The sequence below is a fragment of the Ammodytes marinus genome, assembly GCF_949987685.1.
Source record: "Ammodytes marinus genome assembly, chromosome: 12".
Classification (NCBI taxonomy): Eukaryota; Metazoa; Chordata; class Actinopteri; order Uranoscopiformes; family Ammodytidae; genus Ammodytes; species Ammodytes marinus.
The window spans coordinates 17003876-17029025 of NC_137216.1; the positions used below are offsets into that span (position 1 = coordinate 17003876).

A 25150-nucleotide genomic window follows, 5' to 3' on the forward strand; every position below is an offset into this window, starting at 1 on the left:
AGTTTACGATCCATGAGCAAGTAGTGCTTTTTTCTCGAAGAGCGTGATTGGATGCGGTGGGCTGTGCGAGGGGTGTTGCGCGTTCCTCCGTTATTTGTAACCCAGCAACTCTCCCCCTGAATGGCCAGTTGAACAAATCCTGTTAATGGCACCATTATTGAGTGTGAGGAACTCCGTGGATAATTCAGTCTGCAATATCCCTGCAGGCAAACTGACTGCAGTCAGATTACTCTAGCGTATTTCAAGAAGTTGGTCTTGACCATAATGTTTCTTCGGGGATTTGGACCAAATACTTGATCAAGAAAACGCAGGACTTGCGTAAAGCTGCGACAACATGTCATCGTCAAACTTGCTTGTCAGGATCATCTCTGGTTATGCTTGCTTTTTCACAGCTCTTCTCAGGTATGGATTTTGACACGCGGATGTTCTCTCTGCGCAAGCGCGCCAGCACGTCTCCTCCCTATACCTGAGGAGCGCACCTGGATCCAACGAGACGGAAGTTTTGCGAAGCAAATCTTTTTTGTCTTCGCTAATGGTGCTTTGGAATACGAGCAGCAAATAGAGGATCTCCGGTTGAAGCAGGATGCCATCTGTTGAATTGTATGGGAGTAATTTAAAAGACTCTACTGACCAAAGCCTGTAATTCAGCGACTCATGGTATGTTGTTTGTTTTTTCTACTAGCCTACAGGAATCCAGAGCAAGGGTTGTTTGTTGGATGCATTATAAGCTGATCTCAAGTATGTGATGTGTAGATAGCAACTGGCTTTCTTTATAGCCTCACCAGGAACTGCTACATGTATTTTTTATTCAAAGACAAAGTGTTCTAAATGCTAAATGCTTGAAGTACTAAGATGTTAATGTAGCCTATGGAAAGTAATGAATCACTCAGTGTGTGTGTGTGTGTGTGTGTGTGTGTGTGTGTGTGTGTGTGTGTGTGTGTGTGTGTGTGTGTGTGTGTGTGTGTGTGTGTGTGTGTGTGTGTGTGTGTGTGTGCTGAAACTCCAACTCCAATGCCTTAACATGGATGACTGCATGGTAAATCATCAATACACATCTGAATATGTTTATGTATTACAGCTGAACTTTCGTCTAAAGCCAGCCTGCTCTCCCCTTCAAGAAGAATGGCAACTCTCCGCAGAGTGCTCCGAAGGCGACTGCACCCACTGACACTGGTGATAGTGGCCGTTCTCTTTGTCACGTTTGTCTTCTTCATACAATGGGAAGTGGGGAGCCCGAGCCAAGAGGAGGACCCGTGGCTGAGAGAGATGGCAGTGAAGCGTGATGCCATGCTGGGCATGGTGCTGGGAGCCGTCAATAACTTAAAGGACGTCATGCCAAAGATGCAGATCAAAGCCCCTGTGCGGCAGGACAATGCTGACACCGGGTCCTGTCTACCGGGCCACTACACCGGGGCAGAGCTCAGGCCGGCTCTGGATCGGCCGCCCGAGAACCCTCTGGCTCCTGGGGCAGCCGGAAGGCCTTTCAACACAGACTCACTGAGCCCCGAGCAGCAGCAGGAGAAGGAGAGGGGCGAGAAGAAACACTGCTTCAACCTGTACGCCAGTGACCGCATCTCTCTAAGCAGAGACCTCGGCGCAGACACCAGACCACCAGAGTAAGTCATCCTGTGTGAGCTTTATCTAAAATACTCTAAAGTATCTGTATTATGTGTTTGAAAAAAGCTGAGCAAAAAAACTTCAGAAGACATGGTATTAGTGAATACCTTTGACCAAATAATGTTCAAATCAATTTACATTTGAAAAAAATCTTGTACTTGCACTACCTAGTGGTTTTGAATGTAGCACTGGTGCTGCACAATACCTGCTGTACTTTCCCCTTATTTCTACTCCATGGATTGATGTGCTGGCCAGAATATATCTTTAAGTCACACACTGAAAAACACCCACACATTGTAATAAGGTTGAGGTAATGCAAAACTGACCGCCTAACCCAAACACGTTCATGTGTTTGCTTTTTGCAACTGGTCTCTGGCAGAAACCACAAAGATGACTGGGACTTTGTTTCAGCCCGCCTGCCTTGTTACTGTGGTCAGTTCAGAGAGAAGCACAGTTATGTTTGGCTAAATGACAATACAGCCAAACTTCATGTAAGTCCAAGTACACGTCGGTACTTAATCCGTATGTGACACAGACATAAAGCACCTCTATGTTTTGGCTATCTTATAAAGGCAATTATAAAGTCTCTCCCTCCCACTCTGATATGGCAGGTAGCTCAGAGGCTGCCTCACACACGGTGTTGCAGCTGAAACAGACACCCCACAGGGGAGAGTCTGCAGATGTAATAACTAGCCTATTGTGCCACTCAGGAACTGTGTAGGACACTCAGATCTTTGTGCTCTTTTTTTTCTCTTCTTGCTCTAGATGCATTGAGCAAACCTTCAAGCGGTGCCCCCCGTTGCCGACCACCAGTGTGATAATTGTGTTTCACAATGAGGGCTGGAGCACTCTACTAAGGACAGTGTACAGCGTCCTCCACACCTCGCCTGCCATTCTCCTCAAGGAGATCATACTGGTGGACGACGCCAGCGTGGATGGTAAATTTCAAATACGGCCCTCAAGGTCCAGCCTTCTCTGCTTTGGGTTCGATTTATTTCAACGTGATTTGGAAGGGCAGTTCTTTGGTGTGTGTGTGTGTCTATGTGTGTGCAGTGAGGAGCTCCTGTGCAACTTCTGTGGCAGGAAGGAAACGAGAGGCTGCTAGTGAATACTTTCCTAAAAGGAATTAGCAGTGATTGGGCTTATAAAAGAGAGTTATAGGTGGAGTCAGAGATTCTGGAGACCACATCGCTACCTCTCAAAAAATCTGGGGTTAGCCTAGGCTCTGTAAACTGGTATGTAAACATAGAGGGCCCACTCTAGCTAGCAACAGGCTGGTTTACAGAGCCTCAGCTGTGTATTACACTGGATTTTTTATTACAGTGCATACAGTATGGACAGGTAACAAATTGTGATGAGATATTCACAGATTTTTACAAAAAAGTGATTTTGACAACAACCATTCTCTAGAATGTCTGACTCCACCTTACACTTTGTAAAAAAGGGTTGATGTAAGAAGGAAACAAATTGCTGAAGAGGAGAGAGGTTTCAGGGATGGCGGTCCATCAGAAAATTCAATTAAAATCACTTTATTTGTCCCCGAATGGAAATTAAAATGCACTTAAGAGCAGCATAAATAAACACATAGACACACACAACTCACATATATGACACAAAAAAGTCAGATGGACGCCTGCTGTAAAATGGCTCTCATGACAGACAGCCATGTTGTAGATGTAAGGAAGACAGCTTTGTCCTTTTTCATCTGTTTGCGTCTGTGAATAATGTCTTTTCTTTTACCACTTTAGCATTAATTGAGTCTTATAAATGAGTTTACAAGAATCACTTGTATTATTCCATCCGATTTTTCATTTACGGCCAAGCCCTAATGGATACATCCCATATTTCAGATGTGTTGAAGGACCAACTGGATGAGTATCTGAAGCAGCTGAGAATTGTTCGTGTCGTCCGACAGCGAGAAAGGAAAGGACTCATCACCGCCCGGCTGCTGGGAGCCTCCGTGGCCACCGGTGACACGCTCACCTTCCTGGACGCCCACTGTTAGTCAACACCATTGACGTAACTCACACATTCAAAACCGGTTGCACTTTAAGCCACACCCCATACTAGCACACCTTACAGCTCTTAAACCTAATGTGTGCTCTCCTTTGAGGCCTGGGCACGGCTGTCACGGCTTAAAGGCCTACTTCACCGGTTTGAATATGAAGGTGTATTGAATTCTGAGATCCTATGTAGTATAAATGTGCGAAAAAAATTGAAATCGGTTCATCCTAGCCTGAGAAAAGGCAGAAAGAGTGTTTTTTTAACCCTATATTTCTCTTTCTCGTGACATCACAGAAAGAGAAATATAGGGTTAAAAAAAAACTTACTTTGTAAATATTACTGTGATGTCTTTTACTGTGACATCACAGTAATATTTACAAAGTACGTTTTTTTTTAACCCTATATTTCTCTTTCTGTGATGTCACGAGAAAGAGAAATATAGGGTTAAAAAAACACTCTTTCTGCCTTTTCTCAGGCTAGGATGAACCGATTACATTTTTTTTTGCACATTTATACTACATAGGATCTCAGAATTCAATACACCTTCATACTCAAACCGGTGAAGTAGGCCTTTAACATTCAAAAATGATATATTCAGTGTTTTTCTTTTGTTGAGAAATATGTTGTGATGCAATGTCTCATTTACATGTTTTAATAGGTGAATGTTTTAATGGATGGCTGGAGCCCCTGCTGGCCAGGATAGCAGAGAACGAAACGGCGGTAGTGAGTCCTGATATAACCACTATTGACCTCAATACTTTTGAGTTCATGAAACCGTCCCCATACGGCCAGAACCACAACCGGGGAAACTTTGACTGGGCCCTTTCCTTCGGCTGGGAGAGTCTACCCGACCATGAGAAACAAAGGAGGAAGGATGAAACATACCCTATCAAGTGAGCAAAAATTGTGCATGAATATAGAAATATCAACTTTTTGTTAACTCTTGTGTTTTGTTGGAGATCATTAAAAAAAACTATTCTCATTAGGACTCCCACATTTGCTGGTGGGCTCTTCTCCATCTCGAAAGAATATTTCTACCGTATAGGAAGCTACGACGAGGAAATGTTAATCTGGGGCGGTGAGAACATTGAAATGTCATTCAGGGTAAGAAACGTCACTGCGCTGCGTCATTGTGGATGTACAGCAGTCTTTTGCTATTTTGTCAATGAGCCTTATCATTCCATTATCGTAACGCCTGTGTAGGTGTGTCTAATTGCATGCCATTATGCATCTGTTTGCACCCTCCTCCATTAACCCTCCAGGTGTGGCAGTGTGGCGGACAGCTGGAGATCATCCCTTGCTCCATTGTCGGACATGTTTTCCGCACCAAGAGCCCCCACACCTTCCCCAAGGGAACGCAAGTGATCGTTCGCAACCAGGTCCGACTGGCAGAGGTCTGGATGGACGGTCACAAGGAGATCTTTTACCGCCGTAACCAGCAGGCTGCACAGCTGGCGAGAGATGTACGTACTGCTTCTGACCCCAATGCGCCTCCAAAAATTCTGTGGCCTAGTTTTAAAATACAGCGCATTTGCTCTGCAGCCTTATCTTTCACTTGTACTTCTCGCAGTCATATGTAAGTGGTTTTTAAGACCACTCATTACCCTTCCCAAGACAAGTTAGAGCAAGTCAAACTCCTGTCTGCGGTTAACAGACAAACCAGCATTAAGTCAGATCACTGCTTACGTCACATTCTCTGCAGGGGAAAGCATTTACACTTGTGTGGAGAATGATATAATTTATTAACCATTGTGATTAGCAATGCATGAATTCTGTACAAATAGATTAACTGTTAGGGGCTCAGAGCTCTTAACAGGCAGAGTAAAAAAAAAAAGGGCCTGAAGGAAGTCGGCTTTGGTAAATGACATGCTCTCAGCGTTTCCCAACATGTGGTCCCATAGGTGCCATAAACAGTTCCCTAGGGGCTATACCTCACAGAGCAGGCCAGCCCTCTCCCGCTGGCTTCAAACAGACATGCCGTCGTCAATGACTTCAAGGAATCCGCTGTAGTAGATATCGGTGTGCACGCTACTGTGTGCAGCACTTTTTTTTTTCATTCAAGAGCATGAGGTAAGGCAAGGCAAGTGTATTTACATAGCACAATTCAGACCTAAGGCAGATCTAAGTGGTTAACGGGCACAAAATACATCAAGAAAAGACATTAGAAATTGCATTTAGCCTAATTAAAGAACAATACAGGCAACAGACTAATTGCCAGAAATATTTTATATCTTGTGCACTGATCGAGGTGCCTGAAAAATCCTTTTAAAATGTCCTGTTAGGCTTCAATTGATAAGGGAGAGTGATCGAACTGTTGTCTGTAGTTATTTTTTTGAAAAAGTGACTCATTGTAGCACTGAAACACAGTCATGATTTTGGAAAAGTAAAGTGACAATGACATTAAAAGTGAAATTAAACAAAACATTTATTTCTGCGATGGATTCATATATTTTGTTTCTGTATTTGGATGACAGTGCAGAAATTGGCTCTATGTATGGGAATGCTGGGCGGTCAGTGAGCCCCCCACTTTGGTTTGGATTGAAGTATCAACAATTATTGTATTGATTGCCATGAATTGTAGTACAGCAGTTCATATCTCCGATAAGATCAAATGTAATAACTTTGGTGATCCCTTAATATTTCATCTAGCGCAAACATGACATTCCCATCAGCCTCAGCTCTGCTCTCAATTTACCAAATGTTAGCATTGTTACCAATCTAAACCAAGGTGAACAAGGGAAATTGTATACCTGCTAAACGTCCGCATCTAACAACTGTCATTGTGAGCATGCTAGCATGCCGACATTCATTTTGCTCAAAACATTGTTGTGCAGCCTTCCAGAACTGTAGACTAATTCTTGTTTGTCACAAAGCATTTAAATGTTTAAAGTGTTGCTTTTGTCTCTTTGTATTTTCTTCTACACTTTGAGCCCTCTATAATACCTGAATTTCAGTGTGAATCGGAAACTTTCAAAGACAAATTTGAATCAACGGTGTGACAATCTTTTCTAAATTCAGTGCGTCCGCAAAATGGTGTAACAGAACTGCCTGCCATTGTTTTCACAGAACGCCTTTGGAGATATCTCCCAGCGCGTGGAGCTCCGTGAGCGGCTGCAGTGCAAGAGCTTCTCGTGGTATTTGGAGAACGTTTATCCAGAAGCCTTCATGCCTGATCTCAACCCACTCCGCTTTGGCTCGGTAAGATCACACACATCCCCTTGCACCACCACCAGCCCTCCTCTTTCCAAAACCTCAGAGCTCCGTCTAGCCACTGTGGGTTTCCACTTAGACTCTCCAGAGGGCACGGAGCAGTTCCAATTCGACACCACTGAACGCACTCCGGAGACTACAGTTGTTTGAACAGCTTGCACTGGATGTTGGTTTTTCATTTTGTTTCCTCTCGCCCGCGTTCCCCTTTTCCCTTCTTTTTTCTGTCAAGGTGAAAAATGTGGGCAAGGGCTCGTGTCTGGATGCCGGAGAGAACAATGAAGGGGGGAAACAACTGATCATGTACCAATGTCATGGACTTGGAGGAAACCAGGTCAGTTAGGAGATTCCATCTCTAATTTAAAAAAATGTGACTCACTATAATCAAAGTGGTTGATGGCATTTTTCCTTATTTAAAAAAAATATTTTTACTGTTTCCTTTGCTGCAGTATTTCGAGTACTCCACGCGTCACGAGATCAGACACAACATTCAGAAGGAGCTATGTATGCAGGGGACCGAGGGGTCTGTGACGCTGGAGGACTGCCAGTATAAAGGAGGCAACACTTTAGCAGGAACAGATCAAAAATGGGAACTGAAGGATGTGAGTTTTTTATTTTTTATTTTTTTTGCAGTTTCTGTGGAGTAATTTGTGATTTTGGATACTTGAGTTGTCTAAAGTTTTGTCTTTTTCCTTCATTTAGAATCAGTTACTCTTCATGCCAAAATGGAACATGTGTCTGAGTGGCCGTCATGAGCATCCCTCTCTGGCTGCCTGCAACCCCTTAGACAGATACCAATTCTGGTCCTTTATCTGAGTCTGCATACTACCACTTTACAAAATAGCCACTCTGGATTCTTAGGGATATTAGGACGTGATCATACTGTATGCAGCTAACGTGCAGTTTTTTTTTCTTTTAGATAAATGACATTGAGTTTAATTTATTTTTATACTTAGAAGAACTGAACTGCTGCTGTTTGGACTTTGCGAGAAACCGCTGGGAGGAAGCATTGAAACAATGCTCCCAGTCAGACTGTGAACTGAGATTCTTGGAACAATGAAGATGCACTTTGAGTGTTGACAAAGGGCCTTTTTTGTTTTTGAGATGTTTTCACTACTCGACTGAACATTTTCCCGTGAGACGTATGAATCTAAAACAAAACTTTACGCAAAGGGGGTTTTCAAGTTGGACACAGAATGATCCCAAGAGTATGCACCAAAGAGACTGAAAGCGAAAACCTGAAACGCACAAGTATGATGTGCATTGTCCCTTTTTAGAATTGTTATCCTCTGATTTGTTACCGTCCAGTGCCTTCGATGTCATTTTATATGGGAGTGGGGGGTGGTAAGTGGTTTGGGTAGGGGTGATGGTGTGGGGTTGATGAACAAAAAATGGCTTCCACTGTGTTGGGATCAAAAAGGTTTGACGTGGATACAATATGAATTATTTCATGATTTTTTTTTTAAGTCTTCACTTTCTAGGAACGGAAAACGTTTTGAGACCTTTCGACTGTATTTAATTTCTAATTATCTTCAGTTGTCATTTTATTAGGAATACCTAGCTAAAACTAAAGCAGTCAACCCCTGCAAAACAAATCCCCCTTCATGGAGGTAACAATGCTTTGTTTGAATCTATTGCAGACAGGTGTTGATTTAACTTTATCAACACCTGTCTACATTTTGGATGATGTAGTTTGTGGTGTATTTTTGCTGAGAGATGTTTTTAATATTTACTCGATCCAACCTGTTTATATTTATGAGGGGAGAGTAAATAATCAAAACACCTCTCAGTACAGAACAATTCAGTGCAACAGCATCAAAGTGGCCATGCTGTTGAATCAGCACCTCCCTAAAGCTATTCAAACACAAACTGAACATCATAACCTTTAGTTTGTCGCATTTTAGAGACAGCTGGCCCTTGAACAATTAGTTTGGACTTGGGCTGTTCATGTCAAGTGCTCATGACAACAGTGAAATAGCCCGTATGGATTAAGAGGCCTTTTTGGCCTACAGTCAGTGTTTTATCGCAACATGTTTGCAGTCAAACATCGAGCTGAACTATTCTGATCTTTTTAATTGCTGCAATGTTTGCCTGTATTATTTAAAATGTTATGCTTTAGTGTTCATCAAAAGGGAAATTTAATGTTAAATGAATGCACCGAAGGAACTCTTGTTTCTGTATCCACTGCCTGAAACTGTCCCTAAACAACTTTACAGGAGTCCACTAATCAATTTCTGGTGCAGGCACTGGTCTTAAGATGGCTGTGGACTATTGTTAATTACTTTAAGTTTAAGACTGGGTGAGGTACTGATTACCAGTTTGTGCTAAAAATGGAAACTGTCTTGTCCAACTGCCATGGCAATAGGAGGTCTTATTTTTTAGGTCAATAAATTCAGTTGGGGTAGTACCTTGAGCTACTTTGTGTCATTTCTCCCTGTGATCTGCAGAGGGCGCTTTGCACTAAGAAATTACTGAACTGTTCAACGTTGACATCCATTTTTAATTACATTTATTTCAAAACCATGTTTAAATGGAACTACAGAAAATGAAGTCGGCTCTATCTACAATTCAATAACCAAACACAGTGAAAAAATTTGTACCATTTTGTGCAAAACGTATGCATTTCACGAAATTAGAAGAATTAAGTAAATCAGGCACATACAGCTTTACAACACAGCCAGCATTAAAAAAAGACAATTTTGAGATAGAGAATCAATTTACCCAATACAGATTTTTTTAGTAAACCACAATAAATACACATTTCAATATATCATTCATAATAAATACTGAAAAATAAAATCCAACAAAGGATTATTAACTGGATGCAGTGTCATTGTACCTAGCCTTCTCACACTGTATGCTTTGGCACAATTCACCTGTTACATAGGCCATGTTGATGCCACTGATTGCCTAAAGGCAGTCTGTACATTTATGTTGTACCACAGAGGTGGTATAAGAGGTCCAAGCTACTCAACAGTCACACATAACCACCAAAACTCCCAACACTAACCCTTCTGATTACAAAATACGGGCAGATATCTGCAAGCACAGAAGAGGAACGAATATCTGATATTCATGCGTGGGGCAAAGCGCTCAAGGTAAAGAACTTCAGCAACATATTACAGCAGTGCACTTCGCTTAATTATTGCGCCCCCCGATTGTTGAGTAGTCACTCCAATTTCCTCTCTGTCAGTGATTTTATAAAGAGGGTTTAAAGGTTATATACAGACTTTCGGTTTGAATAAAAATTGCATCTGTCATTTTTTTAATGGCTCATGGGACTCTGGTGTGATATTATGTGTAACTGTTAATTACTGATATGAATCAAGTTTGAGAATATGCTTTGATTGTCAACCTTGAACATATGTGTCCCCCATATTAAAACTGTGGCATATTTATTCTTGTTAAAATAATGGTTTTAAGTACAATATTATTCCCTTGACACACAGTCAATTAAAAGTAATCTCAGTCCACTTTACTGAGGATTTCCTCTAAACGGGAATGTCTATTAAAAACCCTCCAGCTATTGCACTTAACACTTCAAGAAAACAAATTAACATCATTATAAGAACCACACAAATAAACATCTTGGTTATGACAGAGGAATGTAGCCTATACATGATTCAAAAGCATAAGTTCAATAACCAGCTCATTTATGAGATACCGACACATTATTTTAGGTCATTATACTGTATAATAAATAATGTCTCCAGACTGTTTCCTGGTGCATTTCAAATGGAGCCTAGTGTATGTTAATTCAATTGTAAAGATAGTGTTCTGCTGTCTTTGATGAATCATAGTTTCTTGTACTTTTTTGGAGATATGTCAAAGTGCTACTTTATTAATATCCCTGCACCATGAAATGCTTAAAATAATACATCTTAATTCATGGTGGCACCTGCAAATCATTTTATTCTAAGAGTGAAAAGTGAAGGGCCTTTTTTTAGCCACTGTTCAAGTCTTTATCATTTAAAAACCAACTGCATGCACCTGGACCCTAACACACAAGTGCAAAACGCTGTGATTTGATTTCTGACTTTTGATGCTATTGATATTGTATTCCAAACATACAAATAAGAATTCGGGCTTTTTCATGCTTTTCAAAACCATAGAAAAGCATATAATTGTGACAAATGAAAGAAGAGAAATGTACATTATGTATACAACAAATTTTTTATACAAAACAATGGCAATTCTTTTACCCCCTAAAATGTCACTGAGTTTCCCAAAACAGCATGCATATTGTTATCAAAACATTTACAATATGTATACACATAATTCAGGAACAATTGATAAACTGACAATAAACCTTTTTTTTTCTTTTTGCACATTTGACACATACAGTAGACATTGAAAAGTTCTATCTACAGCACACTATCTGCTTGAAACTAGAACTTTACATCTGAAATTACAAGATACATTGCACGGCATGATATAACTGGAGTGAATCGTTCTTCAAGAACACTTCCATCATGAACCTATGGCTTAATAGTTACAGATGAAAATGAATTTCGGTGCTGTAAATTGCTTTTTTAGATTAATGTCAGATTATGCAAAAAAAAAAAAAAAAATGACATAATTACGTTCCCATTAAAATGCCAGTTGTTTGGACTTAAGTCAAGACATAATAAATTAAAAAAACACGTCAAAAGGTTAGACCCCCACTAAATGGCTGTGACCTCTGGGCAATGGTCTGGTAAAGGGATCTTCTTAGTGTTGTTTGCTAGTAAGGTAAGGTCTGAATGTCCGTTAACGCTGGATTCCTGTGGCGGCTGCTCAGCTGTCGTACAGGAGCCGTGGCTGCTGTAGGAACCCTGCGTGTTATTGTTCAGGCAGTTTTGAAACTGAGCCTGCTTCTGCTTGTCAGGCTGCTCCACATACAAAGCCGCTTTATTTGACAACGCCTCTTTCTTCTCCTGATCCGGTGTGTAGGAGGAGGTCAAGGGGTCGGCAGGAGCGCCGTTGGTCATAGTGAAATGCTGATTTATATTGTATTGTTGTTGCTCAGCCGGATTTGAGTAGTCCGTGTACTGCTCGGCAGACAAGTTGAATGGTCCTTGGGGCGCGCTGGCTTTGCACACGCTGAGCGGATCTTGGAATGCTAAGGCTTCCCCGTAGGGTTCACTAGGGGTCGGTTGGCTGGTGGCTTGGCCATTGGAGGCGCCTCCAACACCGGAGCTCCCCATCTGATAGTACTCCGCCGACGAGGGGTTCATTAAATAAGCGTTCCCGTTCACGTGATTCTCGCTGTATCCCAGCACGGAGGACAAAGGGACCACCTCGGTATGAGACACCGACGGGGTTGCAATGGCGTCGCGGAAGTTCTCGGACTTCTCTTCTTCAGCCTCGGCCTCGGAGTCTTCCTCGTCCTCAGAGTCGCTGTTAGCCAAGCTCTGTGTGCTGGAGTCAGACAGGCCGCTGCACACACTGCTGCTGTCCTCCTCTTCATCCTCCTCTTCCTCATTCTCCTCTTCGTCTTCTTCATCCTCCTCATCCTCCAGCAGCTCCTCCATCTGGTCGGTGGTGGCGGCTGTCTGCAGGTGCATGCTGGGAGTCTGTGGCATGGCGTCAGACAGGGAGTACTCCAACCGGTGCTGCTGGGACTGAACCACCAGGGGGTTGTTTCCGTTGGCCAGGTCATTGGGTTCGCCTCGGTAACCGTTGTTGGGGGACGCCTGCTGATGCTGATGCTGCTGCTGCTGCTCGCGGCTCTTCTCAAGCTCCAGCTTCATGATAGTGTGCAGGAAGTGGGTCCGAACGCGAATGGGATTGAACTCCACCCGGCCCGTCGAATTGCTGCAGCCCTCTTTGCTGCAGCCACATGGAAACGACATGCGGTCCACCTGAGGAACATATGATTTTAGGCATTTAATGTAAAAGAAATGTCCTGCATAGTGTGGTATAAGGATGTGATGTCTTTAATATATTCAATCAGTCATTGATCCTTGCACCTTCTCTTTAAATGTACAGTATCCCTGTGTTCCAATAATACCCATACTTCGATGTTATCAAGTATGGTAGAAAAAGATTGAGAATGTCTCAATTTTTTTATATAAAAATCAGTATGCAAAAAGTACCCCAAGAGCCTCAATGTCTAACCACATCCTGTTGCATTCTGCAGTGTGCAAACTAGGGCTGTGCTAAAAAATCGATACGACAATTTTCATGATGTCTTTATCATATCAGCAGCTCCAAAAAAAATGTTTAACTGTTTTGTGAAGTACAACCTCCGTTCCTGTAGATGTCGCAGTAACGCTCAAATTGCCGGGTTTTGAATTAGAATTAAAGTTTAAAAAAATAGTTTTTACTCAATGTGTCGACTGAATTATCAATATGTGAGATTATCGCAATATGCATAGTATTTACAAAGTATCGTGATATATCGTATAGTGACACATGTATCGTGATGCGTATCGTATCATGGAGACCTTGTCAATACCCAGCCCTAGTGCAAACCGGCATGCTCTTTTGGCTGCTCTGACCCAAATTGTCTTACATCACATCATCCGAGCCACCGAATGAAAACAACTAGAAATGTGAAGTACATGTAAGCAAAAGGGTCAAGTCCAAGACGCAATAGGATTTCCCAATACTGCATGCAAATGACATCCTTTTAATGTACAGCTGCTGCATGAAGTATTGTTTTTTTTAAAAACAGTGTGCGCTTTGGAATGCAGTTTTTTGTGTTGTTTTTGTCAGTTTACACGTGCGTGGGTGAAACAGAGGATGTCTGGGTGATTTACCTGGCACTTGATCCCTGCGATGCTGCAGGCGCAGGTCTCGGGGTCGCAGAAGACTCTGCAGTCACAGCCGCAGTCCTCTCTGGACATGCGGATGGAGCGCAGGTCGTGTTTCTCTTCCACGTCAATCTTCTTCACGCCGGAGGAGCGCAGCAGGGCCCGGCGCTTCTTAGTGGTGAGAGGCTGCAGGAAGAAATACTCATCCACCTCCGTGTTGTCCAGGTCAATGTCATCATCAGAGATGTCCTCTGCCGTGAGCGTGTTGGCCTCCTCAGACTCCACTGTGCCATTCTTAGTCAGCTGAACACAAGGAAGGAATCCCATTGTAAGCCATTTCATGAAAGTGAAGGGAGCAAAGAGCGAAGTTACAGAACAAATTAATGTTTTAAACAAAAACATCATTAACATTAATTAGCATGATATTAAGCATCTGAAAAGAGCTGGGCATATTAATCAATCCAAATGAAAGTTATTCGGTTTAGAAGAGGCTGGCTATGCTCTGGTTCATATTATACAATAGTTTAGTATTTGGAACAAATAGTTCTCGGACCCAACCTTCTACAAAAACAATGACTGTTGTCATCGAGACCATTTTTACGGCCACACAGTCGTGTTGACTAAGTTTATAATATTTCTTTTTCAAACAGACTTTTGTAAAAGCTTATTGAGAAACCCAACTTTAATATATGGATTTTGTTTTAAACTATTTTAGGCCAGGTTTCCAGAGGCTTTCAAGACAAGATTCCTCTCCTTTTTGATAGCAGTATCACAGACCACAAAGCATTTTACCTTTAGCTTGAGCGAGTTGAGTTTCTCCTCCTTCAGGTGGTCTCTGAGCATGTCTCTGTGGAGCCTCTCCTGCTCCAGGGCAAACTCTCCCAGGGAGTACTGCCTGATCCAGCTGTGCCTGTTGGACATGCCGAGTGTGCTGCCTCCCTGGCTCGGCACGCTGGTGAAGCCCTGCCGCCGGCCAAAGTAGTACACCGTCACATTCTCAAAATGCACCCTCCTCGTCCGCAGGCGCTTCTCCCTCTTCAAGATCGAGGCCGCTGCAAAGGAAAACGGGTCTGTTGTCATCTTCCTTGTAAACAGATTTTTCTTTTTCTTTTTTTTTCTTTTTTTTTTTACAAATCATTAATCCTATGTGGCAAGAATTGAAGGTCCCCCACTATAAATCACTGATTGAACACTTGATTTTCAGCAGCTTCTTTAATCATTTAGACGTTCTTTAATGTGGGAGTAGAAACAGTTCCATAGCCATGTAAAGCCTGTTAAGATAAGTCACACTTTTATGGCAAAAAGTGGGACACAGACTACCGGACAGCCTTAAAAGCCTGCAATAGGAGGAATTTCTGTCTTGCAAGCCTCAAAGCAAACTTATACATATCTTAGCACAGCTTCGCGGGGAAGGATTTCATTACATCTGATCTCCGTGCTTCCGCTTGGCATACACGTCCTCATCGGTGTGTCTTTTTAAGGAGAGCTCGACAAGAGGGAGGGGCAGAGGGGAGGGCAACAGTGGAGCATAAATAATCCCCTGCCTGGCCCAGAGATGAAGAGCGCATGGTTCACAGAAACAGTGTTCCCAGCACACACACACACACCCCCCCCCCCCCCCCTTCCTATCAGACAGACAGGACAAATAGAAACCATCTGGTTCAAACAGCTCTCCACCCCACGCAATAGGAACAATGCATTTTATCACCGATATGCATACCATACGTAGAGCTGTCAGACTAAGGCTGTCGGGTAGAGCTGACTTTAATTATCTATAAAAAGATATGCAAACAGCTATCAGTTTCAGGTGCACAGGCAGTTAACAGATGTAAAGGTCAAATGCAATCAGCTTTTCTTCGAGGATATAAATATTTTTTTCACATTTATACTAATCAGCAAGTGTTCCTCAGACACAGTCAAAAACAAACACGTCACAGATGTTTTTACTGCCCTTTCAAACACAACAGCATGTGATGTAAAAACCATTAAGGACTTAATTGTTCCATGTCTCTGCCAAGACAGTCAATCACTGTACGCACACGTGTCACTCTGCAGAATAGAAGCCTCGGTAGTGCAAAGCTCCCTTGTTGCTGTTAGCTACCAGCAGCTGCAGCTGACAGAGGCCAAGCTCAGCCTCTGGGGACGCAGCACCCTACTTATGTCTCGCTACAGGGAAGGGCCACTGTCACTTATCTGCATGTCCGTCACACTGCTTTTTTTTATCATCATCAAAAGACAAATCAAGTGATGACTTTGCATTTATTTCAAAGTAAAAACTTGTTTTTGGTAACTGCTATTTTTTAGGAAATTATACACTGAGTAGTCAAATTGTGCATATGCACACACAAAGGCTGTACAAACATTCCACCTTTTCTTTTGTTCTCCTGAGAATTTAATTATAAAAGTTTTTTCACAGTATCTGTACGCTTTCAAAATACCCTGAAATGATTAATAAACTACAACTGTACGATCTGTTCCACTCGCATTCTGTCTCATCTCGCAGGCATTAAAGATTCACACGTTCACTGAGTGACTTATTAGTGATGACTTTAGTGTCCTTTTGAAACTGCAGAGGAGACCTGCCTCATGTGGTTGCTTTATCCTCAATTAAAACCCCATTCTTTAATACAAAGTTACATCTGGCTAGGGATGTCTGTGAAATCTGTCAGCAGCAGATCTCTTTTGAAGCACTTGTGTGTTAAAAAAAAGAAAACCTGGTGAGCTTCACATATCTTAGCTGTGACATTATCTATGAACCAAAACTAGCTTTTCAGATTTGCAGTTGTAGCTCCATTTTTGTAAAAAAAAAAATACATCTTGCCCTTGTTAGTATATATATTTTAATCTAACCCCCAATTTAAAAAAAAAATAGACAAAATTTGATTTATAAAATAAACATAACCAACACAAAATTTAGTGTTCCTAGAAAGTAATACATTCACACAGCAACAGCCGTGTTGCACACACAGAGCTTCAGACTGTCAGATCATTTATCTGGCTGGGCCTGCACACTGATGCTCTTCCTAATGAGGGAAGCTGCCGGTGCATCCTTTATTTCCCCTTTATTACACCACACTGGACTAACTCAGTCTCCTCTCCTCTCCTCTCCTCTATGACCATACATTCATATTACACTCCTTTATCAACGGACACTCATGTTTGCTATATTTGAACTGTGTTGGTCTTGGACTACAGAATCAGGCTGTGTCATTCCCCATCTTGATTAAAAAATTCTCTTCAGCTTTGTTTTCAAATGAAAGGATGACATTCATCTTACTGTCAAATAGCACACATTAGCCAGACTGAGCACAATGTGCGTGAATTTAAAAGCCACTCACGGGTGAATGGGCCCGAGGCAGAGGGGTTGACACTGTCACTGCTATCCCCGCTCTCACTGCAGGAGACCTCATCATCAGACTCCCTCAAGGAAGAGCAGGGAGAGGAGGAGGCTTCCACCTCCTCAAATTTCCTCTTCAGTATTCCACTCATGGCCCGCCGCACCTGCACCTGAAACCCAAAGACAGCAGAGGGGCCACACATTATTTAATATCCAGTTTGGGGCTTTTATAATCCTCACACACTCAATTAGCAATGACCCCGCCGCCCCCCACCCCTTTTTTTACACACACATACACACACACTATCTCTCTCTCTCCTTCTGCTACTGCAGCTCCTAGGCATCCCCCTTGGCGATTGATCACCTTGGCACAAAGCAGCTGAGATGGAAAGGAGAAAGCTGCTAATGACATTCTACTATGACAAGTCTGCCTTACAGGAACGAGACTGGACCATCTTGTCCTGAACTACTGAAAGTCAGGGTAAAAGTATACAATATGATGTGATTGCAATTGATTTATGTTAGATCTACAAGTCACACAAACAAAAGTTGAATATCAACTGAGTAAAAATGTAGTACACTGCATCTTGTAGGGAAGAATGTCTAAAAGGAGTGCAAAATATGAACACACAAAAGCAGTATTGGTGTGCATTTATACAGGTCCACGTGGATGCTAGTGTGCATGTCTGCATAGTTGTGTTGCATACCTACTACAGATAAAACATAACAAAAACAATGGAAAGCCATGGGTGAGCGCAGCTAGAGTCACCACAGACCTTTCGGTTTTAACCACCATTAAATAATGCCTTTCTGGAGAGAAAAAAAATCAGAAAACTATCTTTCTGAGGTGCAGCAGGTCTTTGTTTGTGGTTGCAGCACTTGATACAGAGGCTGTTGTAACAGAAGTGTTACAGACCACTTCAATGTCAATTGAAAGGAGCCATTAACTCCCTCAGACTGATGATGCAATTAGACAAATAAACAAGAACAACCTCATCAGTCACCTAAAAAAAACTAATCGGCATTACACTAGAGCTGCCTCTAATAACTACTGCATTGTCACTGCCAAACAATATATGATTTATTTGATTACAGCTTTTCCCCTTTGAATAACATCCTGCCATTATTCTTCAGCGTAAAATATTGTAATATTGCAGGGCTTATTTATTCTGAACCGCTATTCATTGTATAAAATATAGCCCTTTAATGTATTAAGCTGAGGAGTCTTGTGTGCCTTGTTTTAATGAGCAGCAGGCTGGAACGTCACGTCAGGCATTAAAATAAACCCAAACGTAACAGTGCTGTCTTTCAGTGAGGAAGACCGCTGTGATTGGCAGCTATCCCCTCACCGCTTTCTCTCTTGGAAACTGGAATCAGTAAAGGCAGCATGCGTCCTCCTCACCCAGTCCCTCTCTCTCTCTCTCTCTCTCTCTCTCTCTCTCTCTCTCTCCGTCTATCTGCCAGAACAGCTTGTGGGGGAGTTCCATTCACAGACAGCCACAGTGTTTAATCTGGGCCTTGCTATGCTATCGAGTCATTACAGATGCAAATGCTGGGAGACATGCTGCCTGGGAGAAAGAGGTGCAACCGGGAGAGGAATAGTGCTGTGCCAGCAAGGGTTTCATTGTTCCCAGGAGGCTGTGCTTGTTCAGTGCGGTGACATGGCACCACCGGCATTTGGTGAACATCCAGAGTCAATAACTGTACCTATACAACTAAAGAATGTGTGAGACAAACTCCATCTGGGAAGAAATGGAGGAGTCTTGTCAGAGTAGCCTCACTGCAAAGATTCCTAATCGTAAAGAGTAGATAATAATTTGTAAGCAGATATCTTTAATTGGGCTGCATCCTGACAGAGAAATGAACACTTGTTTAGATTCTGTTAAGCCAATAACTGAGCTGGCTGACAATAGAAACCCATCAATCTAGTATATTGCCTACTGAATGATTATGACGAGGCATTATGACTTTATCAAATGAACTATTCCTGAAACATATTAAACTTCACTTGTGAGATTTAAAACATTGATCAACAGAAGCTGCTGATCCCACATCAAAACAGCCAAGAAACACATTTATTTCACACTACGCTTTGTTCATTGGCATACAGGATGTTGCAATTTCCAGCAGAAATGACCTGTGCAATTTCAGTCCATTTCCTAGTGCGGGCCCTAATTAGATACCACTGTTGGAACCTATTCATATGCTCAGCCCTTAGCTGATGCTGCACTAGGCTTTGATACCAAAAAATGGTTTCCATGGAGATTCTATGTAGGCTACTCTCACAACTAGTGCTTTCCCATTTGACAGTGTTTTCAATGCTTCATCATGTTCAGGAGGCTTTTCATACAAAAGAAGAGCATATTAAGTACATTTCTTAGCAAATGATGACCGTGCATTTATCACTGTTCATTTCCCATATTGAAGCATTATTAGCTCATTTGCATTCTGTTATCATGACAAGCTTAAATAGGCTAATGACACTGGATGGACATGACTTCATAAACCACAGAGCCGTGGGTAATCTAGGGTGAACCTCTTTTAACATGGCTAAATGAAAACCAGAGATGGTCGCTCCTCTCTCCAGCAGCTCTTTCTTTGTCTTCACTGTTGCCTTATATACCACTAATCATGGCTGGCCAGCATCCACTATCGTACTACAAGGGGAAGAAAAATCCCAGAGAAAATATTGCAGCAAAAACCAGCCTGGAGAGCCCCTCCCTGTGTTTGCCTCTCTGTGCACACACATCAAACTAAGTGGAAACCAACTCTCTTTTTTATTATTATTTCTTAATCAACACACTGTAGCACACATGCATTCTGAATACAATTACCCACACTGACAGACACAGAAACACATACACACTGCATCATTCAAAAGGTTTCCCAACAATCCCAATAAGCCGATGTGACAACGTGAGGCTCAAAACACTCATCCCAAGTGATGCCAACAAGCCCATGGCATCTGGAGCAAGTCATGACACATCAGTCCTATACGATGACCAGATGACACCTCTCTCTCTCTGCGTGCGACGGGGCCCTAACAGGAACAACTGACCTGTATCCACTGGCAGACTGTGACTCCTTTCACCTCGTCTCACAGCAGCAGCACCGCGGCCACACACTCATCAATGTGGCTGTTCAAAGAAAGGTGAAACAGGATGAATGGAGAGGTTCCCATTTCGTTTCAGACCACTGACTTGCAGCGACCCCCCCTGAGCTCCACGGGCATGAGAAGAAGAAAAAAAAGGATGCAGGAGTTTGAGAGAGAGAGAGAGACAGGCTTGTAATTTTCCAGCCCCGACTGCACTGTCTGCCGGTACCATATGTTTTACTGTTGCAAGTCGGCAGTCTTCCCCACTTTAAACTCCCCTGCCTGTCACAATGTGCTACTCTCTCTCTCTCTCTATCTCTCCAGTTCTCTCTCTCTCTCTCTGTCCACACAAAGGCTCATTAGCTGCAGCCGGCTGAAAGGCAGGAGCCTGACTGGAGCAGAGCAGAGGCAGCCGGTGAGATCACATGGGTGGGATGTCTGAGAGAGAGAGAGAGAGAGAGAGAGAGAGAGAGAGAGAGAGAGAGAGAGAGAGAGAGAGAGAGAGAGAGAGAGGCGTGCCTCTGCTCCTGCTGTCTGCAGATATTTTTACCAACATGAGCTGGGGAGGAGGAGGGAGGGGGTTGGAGTAAGGGGGAGGGGGAGGCAGAGGTATGGGGTTGTGGGGGTGTGGGGTATAACAGAGAGGGGAATAGTAGAGGTGGGGGTGTGTGGGAAAGACGGGTGAGAGAAAGAAGGGAGCCGGAAAGGATAAGAGAATGGGGCAAAGAAAAAGGAAACGGGGAAACTTGATGATGACCAGAATGCAGTAAAAGAGCATGAAACTACAAAATAAAAGTTTAAAGAAATTGAAAAAATCAAAGATTAATCAAATCGAATGACATTACATATCGTACATAACAGTATGCTGTCATCCAGCCCAGTGGCTTTGCATCGGAAAAAAATAAGGCTAACAAATCAAAGAGAATGAATCAACGTACACTGCTGCCTCATCCACAGGATAAAAAGAGACTGCTCAGCCACTGTAGTGAATGTGGTCCCCAAAACTTCCAATGCCAGTAAGGTTTTGCAGAAGAGTTAGTATAGAGGGGGGCTGGGCTTGTGCAGTCAGAGAGCCTTTATATCATTATTGCACTCAATTGGGCCTATGTCAACATAAAAAGGTCCTGCACTTCCTCGAAACAGGATAGCTCTGGGGCCTGTTTCAGGTAGCTGGTTTTGAGGCAACCCGGAGTTTGTTCGCTCTGAGTTGGTGGAAACTCTGGGTTTTCCGTTTCAGGTAGCAGGTTCAATGCAACCGAGAGTCAGTTACTGCGGCAACATACGCCATGGGTCTAACCTGCTGGATAGGTGGTTAGACCTACCCTGAGTTTGTTTTCACTTTACGCTGCAGCTCCGACTGAAGAAGGAGTGTCACTGTCACACGCGTCCCTGTACAGTTTGAAGCAAAATCACTCCACAGAAATCTCCATCGGGATGTTTTTATCATTTCCTGATGATTTTACGTTTGACCGATCATTTATCTGATCAGTAGCCTTGTTCTCAGCCCTCGGTCCGTTCATATAGGCGGCCACCTTACACATCGTGACATGCTCTACATTCAGATTAATAAACATATTTGTATTGTATGCTTTTTAACGTCTGTGCCACTGAACAGATTTATGTCAGGTGGATTCATGTAACGCTGCGGCTGCACGCGATTGTTACTGTTCACTTGTGCGATCCTAAAGTCACAGACGAGCCCTTTTATATTCATATTATAGCCTAATATGAATATAAAAATTATATAAATAATTATATAATAATTTAAACTGTGATCACTTGAGGAAAATGGATCTGATAATAAATCAATCAGGCTCTTCAATGGAAACTGTCACCTTATGTGTCAGACGTTAATGTCTTTCACTCCCCATTTAAAAGAAGCGACAGTCTGTTTACTGCACAGTGGGCTATTAGGCTACAGCTTCCCAAATACAGCGAATATAAAACACTGTCAGAAATGCTGTGCCGCGCCAGCTTTATTACTTTACTGCTGATATGCGTAACTTTTTAAAATAGACTATGGCTTCTCATACGGAAGCGAAATGATTGCTCTGTTTTTTTCTGAATTGCCGAGGAGATTAGATCAGAGTTATGTGACAATATACCCGTTAATTATTCTCCATAGGCTACCATAAACTCATTCGTTAATATTTCTAACTCCAGTGGGAGGAGCGGAGAAGTTTTTTTTTCTTTTTTTGAGAAGTGGAGAAGTGGGAGGATCACGCATTTGTTTCTTCTGTTTCCATGGTGAATCATGTTATCAGCGATCCATTGACGATGGCTTTTATGCACACGCTCCACCCAGAGTGAACACGCTCAGAGTTGATTAACCCAACGCTGATCCACTGTTCTGTAACCGAAAACCCAGAGTTGCTTATCAACCCTGCGCTCTGAGTTAACCAACTCAGAGCGTATGATTAAACCCAGAGTATGTAAAACCAGCTACCTGAAACAGGCCCCAGAGCCTGGAGGCTTTTATATACAGCCAGTGCAGCATTACTCTATATAAACAAATGACTATATCTACAGAGTACAGAGTACACACACAGCCAACAACGCAGTAGGAAATAATAGTATAGTTTAGCAACAGAACTCATGTTTGCATTTTTTTTATGGGGACATATCTAAATGTGTTGTGGGCTAAGCGGGGTAGTTCATACAATGTCATTATTAATGTTAAATTCAACAGTCATTGATCCTATGTCAGAGGATTTGTGTTGTTTCTTTGATGCGACCGACTAAAGAGAAACCACTGTCATTTGAGACTGCAATGTTCTGCATCCTCACCAGTGTCCTCACTGAACCTCGCCTTCACAGCACCGCACTCCTCCTCCCCCTCCTCCATCCCTGTTGTCTCTTCCTAACGCTGCAAATTACCGTCTCTCTCTCTCTCTCTCTCTCTTTCTCTCTCTCTCTCATACACTAAATGCAACATCATCGGGCCACAGTCTGAGACACATTAGCAGCAATAAGTTAATTTGGTCTTGTGCCTCCAAAGATCATCATACATCTTAAAGGGTTATCAGATTGAAATTGCCCTGTACTAAGTGTATTTATTAAGGAAAATGCTCCTTTATTTCTGTTGTTTCACTGGTATTTCTAATGGTAGTAATAAAGGTAGTATTATATCATTTAAGGGTCTGCATCCCTCCTAAGATTGACATTGGCCATTGAAATAGCCCCATTTAAATATGTGGTTTGCGCACAGGAAGCCAGGGGAAATGTCCTGACAGTACTCAGACTGCTGTACACTCAAAGATTACAGTTGGCCATTATGGCTGAATGAAGAAGCAAAGAACAAGCAAGCGTAATACTACAACAGCAGCAGCAACAAGATACAGGGGCTGGACACAATACTAATGTTTAGTCTATTATGATCCAGTAAGTTATGGAGAAACATGACATTCTTGGTTTTAATGTATTTTTTATCTACTCTCTGACATGGCATGAGCATAGGCATGTATTTGATGTGTCCTTGTTCAGTTACATTCTACAATTGTTCAGCTGTTAAAATAGGAACAAAAACAGCTCTATCCCATTGCCAGTATACTATGATCATATAATATACAATATTTTAATCAGTTATTTTAAAACTGCTTTTTCTTCTGAGGGCTTCTTTCGGGACCTTTTATGAAATTATTAGACCACCTCATCTGCATTTCTTTAATGATTCAACAATGAGCATCCCACACGTACAGTTTTTGCTGCCTTATTATATAAAATGCAAATCATAAGCTGGAGATATGGCAATTGTTTCACCATTGCACTAGTGATGGTGACCTATATTTGCTTTGACTTTCAAGAGGCTTTTTTATTTCAATAAAGGAAAAGTGAAGACAGCAGGCTAAATTAAACTTAGAAAAGGTTTCCAGTTGATCATTTGTGAATCATAATGGAATTTGGGTAATATGCAAAAGGGGAATTCTAAAAAAACGTTGAACCTTTTGTTTAAAACTAATAAGCACATAAAGGTGTGCTATTTTTTTCTTTTTTCTATTTTACTGAGCATGACCAAAGTGGAAGCAGGATAAGAATCACTTCTATGTCCCACATGACCTGCCTCATCAAAAACGTTCCTGCCATAGCTTTTTCTAGGGTCCTTTGCACAACATTAGTGATGCATAGCCATTGGAGGGTGTGCACGTGTAAAAGTGTAAAAGCAATCAATACATAAACCCTTCAGTGATCTCACCAAAACATTTTCCTCTGAAGCGTCTGGCTTTATGACAAAATATCAGCAACTGTTCAGCATCAGAGCCCATGAATCAGAACCTTTAATGGCAGCAACTGGAGTCAACCAAGGATGAGTCATTGCACCCACACTACTCATCACAGCCATTATCCATCCGCATACACAGCTAGTTCACAGTATGTTCAAATACCACAAAGAACAGATGAAAGGTTCCTTATCCCATAGAGGTTCAAGTCCAAGGCCAACGGTCTCCATCAGGTCTCCATAAGTTGCATATTGCAGCTTTAAACTGCAGCATACAGATCATAATGCCATCAGCCATTATTCAACAACAGCTGCAGTGCACCCATCGTGCGGCTCCAAAGGTATAAACGATACTTGGACCGGCAATAAACAGGAACATATACAAATGCATCATGATCACAATCATGCTTTTGCCAAACTCAGTTGCTGCCCGCTGTGTGGTGCAGAGGTCTTGACCACTTACAGTGCAGACATCTCAGAGCCCTGCAAAATTCAGAAAGCATTTGCAAACACATTAGCCTATTATCCCAGAGTATTAACAATTCTGTTTCGGATGTGATTAAAATATTTCTAAAAGCAACATTAACATCCAGTATGGTCAAAGTCAAATGCCCGCCACACTCTCACCTTCCCTGCACACATCATGTGGCGGAGCCAGGGGGCCCCGCAGAATCTCGGCCACCCCATTGGCCACCCCAAGCGCCATATCACAGCCGTCAAAACTGGAAAAATGCGGAACCTTTCTTACACCGCTAGTAGCCTACACTGTCAAACCTTTTAGCCGCACGCACACATCATGTATTTGAATTTAACAGCTCAAGCCTGAATGCCTGTTACTACCATGGTTACTACAGACCTAGTCTCACGAAGCCAGACCAAACAAGTACTACAGACCTGACGCTTCGACTGGCAAGTAAGCGAACCCTTCCATCTCTACT

The 25150-nt window shown here is 42.4% G+C and overlaps 2 protein-coding genes across 2 annotated transcripts; one reads left to right on the forward strand and one right to left on the reverse strand.

Moving 5' to 3' along the window:
- The first annotated feature begins 484 nt into the window (after positions 1-484).
- galnt3 (UDP-N-acetyl-alpha-D-galactosamine:polypeptide N-acetylgalactosaminyltransferase 3 (GalNAc-T3)) lies at positions 485-9235 on the forward strand. Its single transcript, XM_080037447.1, has 11 exons — positions 485-657; positions 1079-1616; positions 2383-2555; positions 3468-3617; positions 4280-4514; positions 4608-4725; positions 4884-5084; positions 6688-6819; positions 7061-7162; positions 7278-7430; positions 7531-9235. Exons 2-11 carry the CDS (start codon positions 1123-1125, stop codon positions 7642-7644), a joined length of 1872 nt encoding a protein of 623 aa, XP_079893573.1. The 5' UTR covers positions 485-657; positions 1079-1122; the 3' UTR covers positions 7645-9235.
- Positions 9236-11492: 2257 nt separating this feature from the next.
- Positions 11493-17057, reverse strand: csrnp3 (cysteine-serine-rich nuclear protein 3; the record flags this gene model as incomplete). Its single annotated transcript, XM_080038596.1, has 4 exons — positions 16904-17057; positions 14358-14617; positions 13572-13868; positions 11493-12671 (listed from the first exon to the last, which is right to left on the reverse strand). Exons 1-4 carry the CDS (start codon positions 17052-17054, stop codon positions 11493-11495), a joined length of 1887 nt encoding a protein of 628 aa, XP_079894722.1. The 5' UTR covers positions 17055-17057.
- Between the last annotated feature and the right edge of the window lie 8093 nt (positions 17058-25150).